The 14,944-nt window shown below is 49.7% G+C and overlaps 1 protein-coding gene across 4 annotated transcripts in view; it reads left to right on the forward strand.

The window, feature by feature from the left end:
* The window catches only part of LOC124034535 (vacuolar protein sorting-associated protein 13A-like), a 68,029-nt gene extending 54,485 nt beyond the window's left edge, over positions 1–13,544 (forward strand). For all 4 annotated transcript variants that reach the window (XM_046347858.1, XM_046347860.1, XM_046347859.1 and 1 more), the window contains exons 61-69: positions 185–266; positions 458–571; positions 735–810; positions 1,313–1,476; positions 2,129–2,413; positions 12,057–12,142; positions 12,236–12,359; positions 12,663–12,737; positions 12,868–13,544. In XM_046347858.1, the coding sequence (XP_046203814.1) occupies positions 185–266; positions 458–571; positions 735–810; positions 1,313–1,476; positions 2,129–2,413; positions 12,057–12,142; positions 12,236–12,359; positions 12,663–12,737; positions 12,868–12,918 (1,057 nt within the window). In that variant the 3' untranslated portion in view covers positions 12,919–13,544. The remainder of the gene's footprint in view (positions 1–184; positions 267–457; positions 572–734; positions 811–1,312; positions 1,477–2,128; positions 2,414–12,056; positions 12,143–12,235; positions 12,360–12,662; positions 12,738–12,867) is intronic.
* The last annotated feature ends 1,400 nt before the right edge of the window (positions 13,545–14,944 follow it).

A 14,944-nucleotide genomic window follows, 5' to 3' on the forward strand; every position in this document is an offset into this window, starting at 1 on the left:
CACACACACACACACACACACACACACACACACACACACACACACACACACACCAAACAGAGACTCTACAAAAGCACTTCATGCCATTTATTTGCTTTTGACAAAGCTTTATTTTACCATGTCCCCTTTTTGTAAACATTTACACTAGCGTCTGACCCACTGTCATTTTCTGTAACTTCCCTAGATTGGCCTATTTCGAGCTGACATTCCAGTTTCGCACTCGCCAGCAACTACAGTGGGAGGTCATCAGACACTATTCGAAGCAGGTAACTTCTCACACACACTCTACTCCAATTGGGAACTAATGGCCAAATCCAAGCAAGTCACTCATTCACTTCAACTAATGGTTTATGTGAAAACTTTTAGTTCCTCTAGTTAGGATCCCCCTCCCCCCAACAAGTAATGTAATTACTATGATACACAAGACAACTGAGCCATGTACCCATCCATGTCTCAGGCGATAAAGCAGATGTATGTGCTGGTATTGGGCTTGGACGTGCTGGGAAACCCATTTGGACTGATCCGAGGTCTGTCTGAGGGAGTGGAGGCTTTCTTCTATGAGCCCTATCAGGTAAGACCCCAGTGCAACCAGTATGAACCACGCCAGGTCAAACTACGCATGAACTAAATCACTTATAGTGCCAAACACTATAAATGTGTAATATTTGACACAGTGCGGTAGTTATCTGTATAGATGGTATGTATCCGAGTAACTCTGTTTTGGGGTTCTCAAGGGAGCTATCCAGGGACCAGAGGAGTTTGTGGAGGGTATGGCACTGGGGGTGAAGGCACTGGTTGGAGGGGCAGTGGGTAAGTGCTGTTCTTGTTAATCTCTTTTCTGCTCACCTTGATTCTCCTTAATTCCCTCATTGCCATCCTTTCACTTCAGACTTACTTAACTATATTTACCCCCTGACATTTCTCTCGTGCTCGCTCTCTCTAACGTTCTCTCTTCTTTGTCCTTCTCTTATGGGTCTCTCTTTCTCTCCCCTGTCTTCTCTCCCCCTGTGTCTTCTCTCCCCCTGTCTTCTCTCCCCCTGTCTTCTCTCCCCCTGTCTTCTCTCCCCCTGTCTTCTCTCCCCCTGTCTTCTCTCCCCCTGTCTTCTCTCCCCCCTGTCTTCTCTCCCCCCCTGTCTTCTCTCCCCCCCCGTCTTCTCTCCCCCTGTCTTCTCTCTCCCCTGTCTTCTCTCTCCCCTGTCTTCTCTCCCCCCTGTCTTCTCTCTCCCCTGTCTTCTCTCTCCCCTGTCTTCTCTCTCCCCTGTCTTTTCTCTCCCTTGTCTTCTAACTCCCCTCTTCTCTTCCCTCCTCCCAGGGGGCATTGCAGGCGCTGCCTCCAGGATAACAGGCGCCATGGCGAAGGGTGTGGCTGCCATGACGATGGATGAGGAATACCAGCAGAAGAGACGAGAGGCTATGAACAAGCAGCCCAGCGGCCTGAGAGAGGGCCTGACTCGTGGAGGCAAAGGACTGGTCTCTGTGAGTCTGACCCACTATAGAACGCTAACACCAGTACGGCCTAACTGGTGTCCGATAATCAAACCCAGAAACATCAGCACAACAGAACCGGGATGTGTGCAGTAGTACAACGTAACCTACTACGTTGTAGGGGTAGTTGAAGATAAGGTTGCGTTTACACAGGTAGCCTAATTCTGATCTTTTTCCACTAAATGTTATTTTGACCAATCAGATCAGCTCTTTTGCCAATAATTGGGCAAAATATTAGAATTGTGCTGCCTTTGTAAACACAGCCTAAGAGACATATTATTGTATAAATATTTTTAAAGAAGATTTATGAATAGTTTTTATTATTAACTATAAGAGTAGGACTAAAATGGCTCCATTCTCAGAACTTACAAACAATTTTCTAACTTGATATGCTTTGCGGATATGTCCCCAAAACTGTTGCCAATAATTGGGCAAAATATCAGAATTGGTATGCCTGTGTAAACACAGCCTAGGTGTTTCCTAATGGCAAGTTCAGATAGTCTCCATTTCAACAGTCTTCACCCATCGGGTGCCTACAGAACACAATCCAGCTGTCTGTGAGTCTTACCAGTATAGCTGAGCAGTAGAAACAGTCTCTCAAACCTGTTCTCCCTGTCTGTAACACTCCCATTCTCCATCTCAGGGCTTCGTCAGTGGGATCACAGGGATCGTCACCATGCCCATTAGAGGTGCTCAGAAGGAGGGTGCGGCAGGCTTCTTTAAGGGTGTCGGGAAGGGGCTGGTGGGGGCTGTTGCCAGACCCACAGGAGGTATCATCGACATGGCCAGCAGCACTTTCCAGGGCATCAAGAGGGCGGCTGAGACGTCCCAGGATGTGGAGAGTCTGCGTCCGCCTCGCTTCATTCACGAGGATGGGGTCATCCGACCATATAAGGAGAGAGAAGGCGTTGGCAGCCAGATGCTACAGGTAACAGGAATTATCTTTAAAACATAAACTAACCCTTATATCCTCTGTAAACAGAGGACTTCTCTGATATTAGCCACCAAATAGAAGAACACTAACTAGAATTGGGGGATTATGTGAACTCCAATAAGAGACGCTAATCTTCCTTCATGTTCCAAATTGTTTTTCCATTCGTGTCCTAATGAACACGATGCCACAAGGTCAGGTGTCAGGGTTCATGTTAATGTGTGGCCTCGCATAAAAACATCCCCTTTCTCTCCCTCTCTCACTCCACTTCTCAGCCCCTTATTGCGTCTCAAAGTCCAGATAGATTTTCATCTCTTTCATCCTAAATCTCAGATTTATGTGCGTTAACCCACCTGGTCTATAGTTCTCCTATAGAGCATGGCTGTTGTAGCTCTCTGTGTGTGGAGTTCGACATAGGGCTGTGTTTACACCCGAAGAACCCAATTCATTTTTTTTAATCCAATCTTTTTTTCCATCTGTCAACATGCAAGTTGTGACCCATATCTGATTTGCGCATTCACACTGATGGAGCCTCTGAAGCAGCACACAGATGCAATGCTCTTTTCATTTCACTGTTCCTTTCAATTTTGGTAGGTCAAGTGCAAAAAAAAACATCTCAGAGCAAAACAATATCTGATTTGAGAGTCACATATGGAGCATCAGAATTATATCAGAATTGAGATCCACATAAAGAAGTGATATAAATCGGAAGTCAGAAGATCATATTCCATTTGTTTTTGTTGCTGTTTACATATTAGGGAAAATATCAGATATGGAAATAATTGGCAAAAGATCTGAATGGGCTACCTGTGTAAAACCAGCCTTAATGATGTTAGGCCTTGTTCTCACTGGCAGTTTGAAGTGACTCAAATCTTATTTTTTGGCATATCCTATTCTAATCTGATCTTTTCCTGCAGTCTGAACAGAAAAAAAGCACATGGAATCAGATGTTTTCCAATCACATTCAAACCACATTCATAGGTGGTTTGAAATCAGATACAAATCTGATTCCTGGCCATGTGACTTGTCTGAATGTTCAGTTCAGATTTCTTTGCCCTCAAGTGTTTTTTTTACTGTTATTTGGCATATCTTGTTGCTTGCTAGATACTCTGACAGTTTGACAAAAACATGGTGTAGCTAACTAGCTTGTTAATTGTTTACAAACAAATTAGTGAGTGCGCTAACAAGCTAAATAGCTAGCTATCTTGTTGACGGTTGAATGTTCCACTTCCAAGACAGGCGATGTTGGCACCTTAACTTGCTACACAAAAACTTGTGAGTGGGAGGAAGCACGAGCACCACCACCAGTCAGCCTGCACCACCACCGCCAGTCAGCCTACACCACCACCGCCAGTCAGCCTACACCACCACCGCCAGTCAGCCTACACCACCACCGCCAGTCAGCCTACACCACCACCGCCAGTCAGCCTACACCACCACCGCCAGTCAGCCTACACCACCACCGCATGTCAACCTGCATCAACACCACCGCCAGTCAGCCTACACCACCACCGCCAGTCAGCCTACACCACCACCGCCAGTCAGCCTACACCACCACCGCCAGTCAGCCTACACCACCACCGCCAGTCAGCCTACACCACCACCGCCAGTCAGCCTACACCACCACCGCCAGTCAGCCTACACCACCACCGCCAGTCAGCCTACACCACCACCGCCAGTCAGCCTACACCACCACCGCCAGTCACCGCCTACACCACCACCGCCTCACACCACCACCGCCAGTCAGCCTACACCACCACCGCCAGTCAGCCTACACCACTCCCGCCAGTCAGCCTACACCACCACCGCCAGTCAGCCTGCACCACCACCGCCAGTCAGCCTGCACCACCACCGCCAGTCAGCCTACACCACCACCGCCAGTCAGCCTGCATCAACACCACCGCCAGTCAGCCTACACCACCACCGCCAGTCAGCCTACACCACCACCGCCAGTCAGCCTGCACCACCACCGCCAGTCAGCCTGCACCACCACCGCCAGTCAGCCTGCATCAACACCACCGCCAGTCAGCCTACAACACCACCGCCAGTCAGCCTGCACCACCACCGCATGTCAACCTGCATCAACACCACCGCCAGTCAGCCTGCATCAACACCACCGCCAGTCAGCCTGCACCACCACCGCCAGTCAGCCTGCACCACCACCGCATGTCAACCTGCATCAACACCACCGCCAGTCAGCCTGCATCAACACCACCGCCAGTCAGCCTGCACCACCACCGCATGTCAACCTGCATCAACACCACCGCCAGTCAGCCTACACCACCACCGCCAGTCAGCCTGCACCACCACCGCATGTCAACCTGCATCAACACCACCGCCAGTCAGCCTACACCACCACCGCCAGTCAGCCTACACCACCACTGCCAGTCAGCCTACACCACCACCGCCAGTCAGCCTACACCACCACCGCCAGTCAGCCTGCACCACCACCGCCAGTCAGCCTACACCACCACCGCCAGTCAGCCTACACCACCACCGCCAGTCAGCCTACACCACCACCGCCAGTCAGCCTACACCACTCCCGCCAGTCAGCCTACACCACCACCGCCAGTCAGCCAACACCACCACCGCCAGTCAGCCTACACCACCACCGCCAGTCAGCCAACACCACCACCGCCAGTCAGCCTGCACCACCACCGCCAGTCACCACCACCGCCAGTCAGCCTCAACACCACCGCCAGTCAGCCTGCACCACCACCGCCAGTCAGCCTGCACCACCACCGCCAGTCAACCTGCATCACCACACCCTGCACCACCACCGCCAGTCAGCCTACACCACCACCGCCAGTCAGCCTACACCACCACCGCCAGCCAGTCAGCCTGCACCACCACCGCCAGTCAGCCTCACCACCACCGCCAGTCAGCCTGCATCAACACCACCGCCAGTCAGCCTGCACCACCACCGCCACCACCGCCAGTCAACCTGCATGTCAGCCTGCACACCACCGCCATGTCAACCTGCATCAACACCACCGCCAGTCAGCCTGCACCACCACCGCCAGTCAGCCTGCACCACCACCGCATGTCAACCTGCATCAACACCACCGCCAGTCAGCCTACACCACCACCGCCAGTCAGCCTGCACCACCACCGCCAGTCAGCCTGCACCACCACCGCCAGTCAGCCTACACCACCACCGCCAGTCAGCCAGTCAGCCTACACCACCACCGCCAGTCAGCCTCAGCACCACCACCGCCAGTCAGCCTACACCACCACCGCCAGTCAGCCTACACCACCACCGCCAGTCAGCCAACACCACCACCGCCAGTCAGCCTACACCACCACCGCCAGTCAGCCTGCACCACCACCGCCAGTCAGCCTGCACCACCACCGCCAGTCAGCCTGCATCAACACCACCGCCAGTCAGCCTGCACCACCACCGCCAGTCAGCCTGCACCACCACCGCCAGTCAACCTGCATCAACACCACCGCCAGTCAGCCTACACCACCACCGCCAGTCAGCCTACACCACCACCGCCAGTCAGCCTACACCACCACCGCCAGTCAGCCTGCACCACCACCGCCAGTCAGCCTGCATCAACACCACCGCCAGTCAGCCTGCACCACCACCGCATGTCAACCTGCATCAACACCACCGCATGTCAACCTGCATCAACACCACCGCCAGTCAGCCTGCACCACCACCGCCAGTCAGCCTGCACCACCACCGCCGCCAGTCAGCCTGCATCAACACCACCGCCAGTCAGCCTGCACCAACACCACCGCCAGTCAGCCTGCACCACCACCGCCAGTCAGCCTGCACCACCACCGCATGTCAACCTGCATCAACACCACCGCCAGTCAGCCTGCATCAACACCACCGCCAGTCAGCCTGCACCACCACCGCATGTCAACCTGCATCAACACCACCGCCAGTCAGCCTACACCACCACCGCCAGTCAGCCTGCACCACCACCGCATCAGCCTCAACCTGCATCAGCCTACACCACCGCCAGTCAGCCTACACCACCACCGCCAGTCAGCCTACACCACCACTGCCAGTCAGCCTACACCACCACCGCCAGTCAGCCTACACCACCACCGCCAGTCAGCCTGCACCACCACCGCCAGTCAGCCTACACCACCACCGCCAGTCAGCCTACACCACCACCGCCAGTCAGCCTACACCACCACCGCCAGTCAGCCTACACCACCACCGCCAGTCAGCCTACACCACCACCGCCAGTCAGCCTACACCACCACCGCCAGTCAGCCTACACCACCACCGCCAGTCAGCCAACACCACCACCGCCAGTCAGCCTGCACCACCACCGCCAGTCAGCCTACACCACCACCGCCAGTCAGCCTGCACCACCACCGCCAGTCAGCCTACATCAACACCACCGCCAGTCAGCCTGCACCACCACCGCCAGTCAGCCTGCACCACCACCGCATGTCAACCTGCATCAACACCACCGCCAGTCAGCCTGCATCAACACCACCGCCAGTCAGCCTGCACCACCACCGCCAGTCAGCCTGCACCACCACCGCATGTCAACCTGCATCAACACCACCGCCAGTCAGCCTGCATCCACCACCGCCAGTCAGCCTGCACCACCACCGCATGTCAACCCTGCATCAACACCACCGCCAGTCAGCCTACACCACCACCGCCAGTCAGCCTGCACCACCACCGCATGTCAACCTGCATCAACACCACCGCCAGTCAGCCTGCATCAGCCTACACCACCACCGCCAGTCAGCCTACACCACCACCGCCAGTCAGCCTGCACCACCACCGCCAGTCAGCCTGCACCACCACCGCCATGTCAACCTGCATCAACACCACCGCCAGTCAGCCTACACCACCACCGCCAGTCAGCCGCCAGTCAGCCTACACCACCACCGCCAGTCAGCCAACACCACCACCGCCAGTCAGCCTACACCACCACCGCCAGTCAGCCTACACCACCACCGCCAGTCAGCCTGCACCACCACCGCCAGTCAGCCTGCATCAGCCTACACACCACCGCCAGTCAGCCTGCACCACCACCGCCAGTCAGCCTGCACCACCACCGCCAGTCAGCCTGCACCACCACCGCATGCATCATCACACCACCGCCAGTCAGCCTGCACCACCACCGCCAGTCAGCCTACACCACCACCCTGCCAGTCAGCCTACACCACCACCGCCAGTCAGCCTGCACCACCACCGCCAGTCAGCCTGCATCAACACCACCGCCAGTCAGCCTGCACCACCACCGCATGTCAACCTGCATCAACACCACCGCCAGTCAGCCTGCATCAACACCACCGCCAGTCAGCCTGCACCACCACCGCCAGTCAGCCTGCACCACCACCGCATGTCAACCTGCATCAACACCACCGCTTAGTCAGCCTGCACCACCACCGTCAGCCTGCACCACCACCGCCAGTCAGCCTGCACCAGCCTGCATCAACACCACCGCCAGTCAGCCTGCACCACCACCGCCAGTCAGCCTGCACCACCACCGCATGTCAACCTGCATCAACACCACCGCCAGTCAGCCTGCATCAACACCACCGCCAGTCAGCCTGCACCACCACCGCATGTCAACCTGCATCAACACCACCGCCAGTCAGCCTACACCACCACCGCCAGTCAGCCTGCACCACCACCGCATGTCAACCTGCATCAACACCACCGCCAGTCAGCCTACACCACCACCGCCAGTCAGCCTGCACCACCACTGCCAGTCAGCCTACACCACCACCGCCAGTCAGCCTGCACCACCACCGCCAGTCAGCCTACACCACCACCGCCAGTCAGCCTACACCACCACCGCCAGTCAGCCTGCACCACCACCGCCAGTCAGCCTACACCACCACCGCCAGTCAGCCTGCATCAACACCACCGCCAGTCAGCCTACACCACCACCGCCAGTCAGCCTACACCACCACCGCCAGTCAGCCTACACCACCACCGCCAGTCAGCCTACACCACCACCGCCAGTCAGCCTACACCACCACCGCCAGTCAGCCTACACCACCACCGCCAGTCAGCCTACACCACTCCCGCCAGTCAGCCTACACCACCCCCGCCAGTCTGATTTGTTCAAAAGTAACTTGCTGTTTGGACAGTCAGTATTCCAAAACTGATTTCAGTATTAAGGCCTGCAGTAAGAACAAAGCATGGCAGAGGTCGAGTTCCTCCTGCCTGACTAGATACGCAGGTGTTGCATTGCATCAACCAATTGTTTCATTCCACGTCATCGACAAGCATCAGATGGGTATAACTTGTGATTTTGGTTACCTGGTATGTTAAATGCCTATCCAGGCTTTGTAACATCTGGCATGTGTCAGCAATGTAGATGGCCAGAGTTTGGGTCGATTTCAATTCAATCGATTCAATTTGGCCTGCATGGCTGGAATGGAATCGTCATGAACTGTAGATGTCGTGAGCTAAGGCATTGAGATAATAATGTTGTGTTGTTTTGTAATAATGTTGTGTTGTTTTGATGTTTATGGACCCAAAAAGTGGGCAGGCAAAGACAGGTCAAAGGCAGGCAGAGGTCTGTAATCCAGGGCAGAGTCAATAAGGTACAGAATAGCAGGCAGGCTTGGGGTCAGGACAGGCCGAAAGGTCAGAACCGGGGAGACTAGGAAACAGAACTTGAGAAAGCAGGAAGACAGGAAAACACGCTGGTAAGATCTGACAAGACGAACTGGCAACAGACAAACAGAGAACACAGGTATAAATACACTGGGGATAATGAAGAAGATGGGCGACACCTGGAGGGGGTGGAGACGAGTACAAAGAGAGGTGAAACAGATCAGGGTGTGATAGGTAATGCTTTGGTCTTTCATAGTTGTTCTTGAAGCTGCGCTGTACTGATGTTTTGAGTGGTGAAATTGTGATAATTTGCTTCAATGGAAACAAGATATTTTTGTAGAGCTGGATATTATTAGCAACGGGGTTGTCTGTCTGCCCTGACATTGGCTTGGTCTGCTCTCGTCATGTTTACAGAAAAGGGTGGCCTTCACTGATTGGAGTAGGACTGGCAGTGATGATGATGATGTTGACGACCGCTAGAGTGTAATTGCTAAGTCCTAGTTAACTCTTTGGTCTTCCATAGCTTTTAATGTTAACTGTATGTTTGTTTGTGTCGGTCACTGGGGTGTAGCCTGCTCCAGCAGGACATTTTAACACTAGGCCTCCTGAATAACCAGCTGCCAGGCTGTTTGTCATTCTCGTCTGTTCTTTATTTTTTGTTAACTCTGTGCCCAGCATTGCAAGGGCAGGGACCCCCTTGCATTTTGTCATGTAAAAACATCATTTTATTTATTTTACCCTTCATCTGTCATCCAACCCTCTGCCCTATCATATAAGGGGGCGGAGTCAGAAATCTTTAATCATAATAATTTAATTTATTTTAAAAAATATGAATGTTATGCTGTCGTAGAGCCAGGATTTTGGCGGGGAAAGTAGATATTATTAATTTTAAGTTCATATGAAATACAGTGGGTTCCAAAATTCCAAACAATACTTAAAACCATATAATTATAGAGAAACTCAAAAATACCAACGTGAGACATACTGTACTTTATTAATGTTTCAATGGAACCAACCAAAATCATGCAATTTTATTATACAAAATAAATGTAACCCAAATCAAGGTTCCATAATTATTGGCACTCCTCATTTAGTACTTAGTTCAACTACCTCTGGTAAGGATAACAGCATGGAATCATGAACACATTTGGAGGGATTTTGGACCATTCCTCTATGCAGATCCTTTCAAGATCCTTCACATTCTTGGGTTTGCGTTTATCAACTGCCCTCAAAATTGCCTGATACTTGGTGGAATTCATTATGCCATCAAGCTTAACCAGTGCCCCTGGACCTCTGGGATTAAAACAGCCCCAAAACATTACTGACCCTCCACCATATTTCACAGTGGGTATGAGGTGCCTCTCCTTGTATGCATCTCTGTTTTGACGCCAAACATGCCGATACTGTATCTGACCAAAACGTTCCATTTTGATCTCATCTGACCAGAGCACCTTCTTCCAGTCATAATTTAAATGGCGTTTGGCAAACTCCAAGCACTTGCGTCTGTTTCTTGGGTCAGAAAGGGCTTTCTTCTGGCAACCCTTCCAAAGAGCCTGTGGAGGTGGCGTGTGATGGTGCTTTTTGAAACCTGGTGGCCCCAAGACACTACCAAGGCCTGCAATTCTTTCACAGTGATTCTTGGGGATTTTGTTGCTTCTCTCACCTTCCTCCTCCCAATCCTGGGGGGCAAAATGCATTTGCGTCCTCTACCTGTGAGGTTTCAACTGTTCCATATCTTTTGAATTTTATTATAATTGCCCTGACAGTGCTCAGTAGTAGTATATTCAATCGTTTGTGGATCTTCTTGTAGCCATCACCAGATTAATGAAGGTTTACCACCATCGGTCTCTTTTAAACTGCCAGTTCTTTTGTTTTCTTCATGGTGTTGGATGACAAAGGGATATTGCATGCGTGTTACCTCATTTTTATACCCTAGTGAAACAGGAAGTGATGTAATGGCTCAATATAGTTTCTTAAGACTTAGATAAACTTAAATAAGTGGAATGTAATTCCTGGTTTAATTTTGGTAGATATTATTTCCAATCATCTTTAAGGATGCCATTAATTGTGAAACCTGGATTTGGAGGACATTGGTTTTTAATTAAATCAATAAATTATTTGGGTGTCCAATGGAACATTATTAAAGTACAGTATTTCTTATATGTTGGTATTTTGAGTTTCTCTATAATTCTATTGTTTATGCATTGCCAGTCAGGGGTGGCAGTAATTTGAGCCCACTGTATATTGTATTGGTCTGGAGTGATGTAATGGTCAGGCAGCAGTCCTCCGTCATGGCATTTTGGCCCTCCCTCTTTCAGAGTCATTGCTATGCACTCAGTCTTTCACTCATATCACACATATTATTCATATCCATCACTGCTGCTCTTCCTACTGAATAAAGTGCATTTTAAAACATCTATTTCATCGTCTTCTCATCCAAACCTTTTCTTATCACTTCATCAACATTCATTACCATGCAATTATGAAAGGTTTAAACGGTTTATAACAGGTATGCGTTAGACTCAATAAAGAAGTATCAGTGTACCACAGGGGAGTATTTAGATGGTCACGTGACTGATGGTCCACAAGTCAAGTGGAAAGATCATGGCCCTGTTTGAATACTTCAAAAATACACCCGTCTTCCTTCCTTCTTCCCTTGTTAGTTATCACTGCTCTAACACACATTTATATGTGTAAGCAACTGTTGTAGCACAACTTTCTCCAATCCAGCCATGTCAGATCAGGGATTTCTTCAAGGAATGGAGAAAGGAAGGATGCATCCATCAAGTATTCAAACAGAGCCTAGGATGTGTCATGCATGCAAGCCATGGTCAGATCCGTAGGGGAAGTATGTAGATCAGTAACAGTACTCATCAGATCTCCTGCCAGAGCCCGTGTGAATGGTGAACATCCCAAAGCCATTTTAATCGAAGTGTGAAAAGGGTACCAAATTTCTCTTATCATATCAGCAGTAGACTTAGCATTTAGTTTAGCATATCGTATGTTTAAATGTCCAATTTGATAAAGACGTGCCTATTTTCTATAATTGTGTTGAAATAACCTGATAAGCAAATTCCTCTCTTTTAGAAAATTGAGAATGGACAGTTCGCCAAGTACAGATACTTTGCTCATGCCAAAGTAAACGAGTCAGATTTCTTGATGATCACCAAAAGGTAAGAGGCTGGCTGGAGTTTGTAGTATTAAATGTAGACTGTAATGGCTGTCTGTGAATGTTCTGAGGCTCTATCTATCTCTTGTCTTGCTAGTGGAATCTTTTTCGTGACCAAAGGCACATTTGGACAGCTTACCTGTGAGTGGCAGTATCTGTTTGACGAGTTCACCAAGAAGCCCATGATCGTGGAGGGGAGGCGGCTTCGGATAGAGGCAAAGGTATCCTCATCTGCCCATTTGTAGTGATACACACACACACAAAGTAATACCCGATACTACGTGAATGAAACTCATCTTAACCAAACTGCTTATTATAACCATCTGAATAAACCGCTCCCCATTTGCAAAGGAGTATGTCCCTCTAGCTAGAAACGCCTGCGTATGGAATACCCCTTCACTCATTTGCATCCAAACAGTTTGTTCCTCTACATTATATCATAGTACGGCCCCCTATTTCTCAGAAATCATGTGTTATCTAAAAAATAAACTAATAAAAAATAAACTTTCCTGTATGTGTTTCAGGAGAGAGTAAAGTCTGTGTTTCATGCCAAAGAGTTTGGGAAGATTATAAACTTTAAAAGTCCAGAAATAGCCGAGGTGGGTTAGCATAACATAAACTGCTGCCATTTTTTGCTGTTGCACACACCAAACAATATTTGTCAGCAAATGAAACCAAACTGTAATTCTATGGTTTAGTATTGAAATGTGTGGTTTTGTTTATCTACAGTGGGTTCTTACCAAGCTGGAGGATGCCAGGGAGAGTCTACACAAGTACTGACTGGTCACTCCAATAGGGCCACCAACCAGCACTGAGACATGGCAAAAGTACAACGTTGACTGATGTGTGTCAATGTCACTGCTATGATTGTACACAATTATGTGCCAGAAATGTCTCCATCTCCTAAATATACATGTTTGTTTTTTATATTTTCTTTGAAGAAGTAGGACTTTCCTAACGGAGCTCTGTCATCACATTACAATTTGTTTGACAGTTACTGAATGACGTGCTTGTAAAGAGCACTGTTTTTCAGAGTACTGTTTTTAACTGCCTTGATGTGTCTATGTTAAACAATTATTTTGCTGTTGATATAGGAGGGGGAAAAGCATTTAAACTTTTTGTAAAATCAGCTTGTTAGCAGAGTCCAGTCCAAGATGCTAATGATTCTGTTCCAAGACTCACCCTATTCCATTCCACCTCTTCCTAAATCACTAACTGTTGTTTTTCTACACAATTCTGCATGCATTTTTTTATATGTCAATCTGCTCTACGTTAATTTCAGTGGGGTGTGTGGGTGTGTATACTGAGTGTACAAAACATTAAGAACACCTGCTCTTTCCATGACAGACTGACCAGGTGAATCCAGGTGAAATTTATGATCTCTTATTGATGTAACTTGTTAAATCCACTTCAATCAGTGTAGATGAAGGGGAGGAGACAGATTAAAGAAGGATTTTTAAGCCTTGAGACATGGATTGTGTATGTGTGCCATTCAGAGGGTGAAATGGCGTGACAAAAGATTTCAGTGCCTTTGAACAGGGTCTGGTAGTCTGTGCCAGGCGCACCGGTTTACGACAAGAACTGCAATGCTGTTGAGTGTTTTACACACAACAGTTTCCTGTGTGTATCAAGAGTGATCCACCATCCAAAGGACATCCAGCCAACTTGAGACAACTTTGGGAAGCATTGGTTTCAACATGAGCCAGCATCCCTGCAGAACGCTTTTAACACCGTGTAGAGTCTATGCACTAACAAATTCAGGCAATTGAGGGGTGGGTGTGGAGGGTAATGGAGTGGCAGCAGTGTTGGATTTTCAGGAAACCTGATTTGCCATGGCTACAGATAGAGATTTACATGTTAGTCATTTAGCAGGCACTCTTATCCAGAGTGACTTACAGTTAGTGCATTCAAGATAGCTAGCTGGGACAACCACATCGCAGGCATAGAAAGTACATTTGTCCTCAATAATGTACCTATCAGTAGAGTCAGCTAGGGGGGGTTCAAGTGCAAGTGCTGGTAAATTTTTCTGCGCATGTAGGGAATTTTTACGTAGCTGCTGTCCACTCTGCATGTTCCAACTACTGCATTCCATCCCTCAGTAGGCTATTAAGCATAATTTAATGTTATTTTATCAGGAGGGGGTTAGGCTACATGTAGCTATTTACATGTTATAGCCTACACAAAATACATGATCAACATGGTCACACAAAATTGTTTTCTATTTTTTCTTTTCTCCCCAATCGGTAGTTACATGCTTGTCCCATCACTGCAACTCCCCTACGGACTTGGGAGAGGCGAAGGTCGAGAGCCATGTGACCCTGCCAAGCCACACTGTTCGCTTAACCCGGAAGCCAGCCGCACCAATGTGTTGGAGTAAACACGGCCAAGTGGCAACCATGTCAGCGTGCATGCACCCGGCCCGCCACAGGAGTTGCTAGAGCACGATGGGACAAGGACATCCCAGCCGGCCAGACCCTTCCCTAACCCGGACAATTGTGTGCCGCCTCATGGTTCTCCCAGTCGGCTGCGACACAGCCCGGGATCAAACCCGAATCTGTAGTGACGCCTCTAGCACTGCGATGCAGGGCCTTACACGGAGCCCAAACCGGTTGCGTGTGCGCGCCATCGTGCCCTATCGTGCATAGTTTTATTTTGTCCCCCTACACCAAATGCGGTCATGACGCAGGTTCAAATATCAAAACAAACTCTGAACCAATGACATTAATTTGGGGACAGGTCGAAAAGCATTAAACATCTATGGCAATTTAGCTAGTTAGCTTGCACTTGCTAGCTAATGTCCTATTTA

Source organism: Oncorhynchus gorbuscha, linkage group LG04 (assembly GCF_021184085.1).
Source record: "Oncorhynchus gorbuscha isolate QuinsamMale2020 ecotype Even-year linkage group LG04, OgorEven_v1.0, whole genome shotgun sequence".
Lineage (NCBI taxonomy): Eukaryota > Metazoa > Chordata > Actinopteri > Salmoniformes > Salmonidae > Oncorhynchus > Oncorhynchus gorbuscha.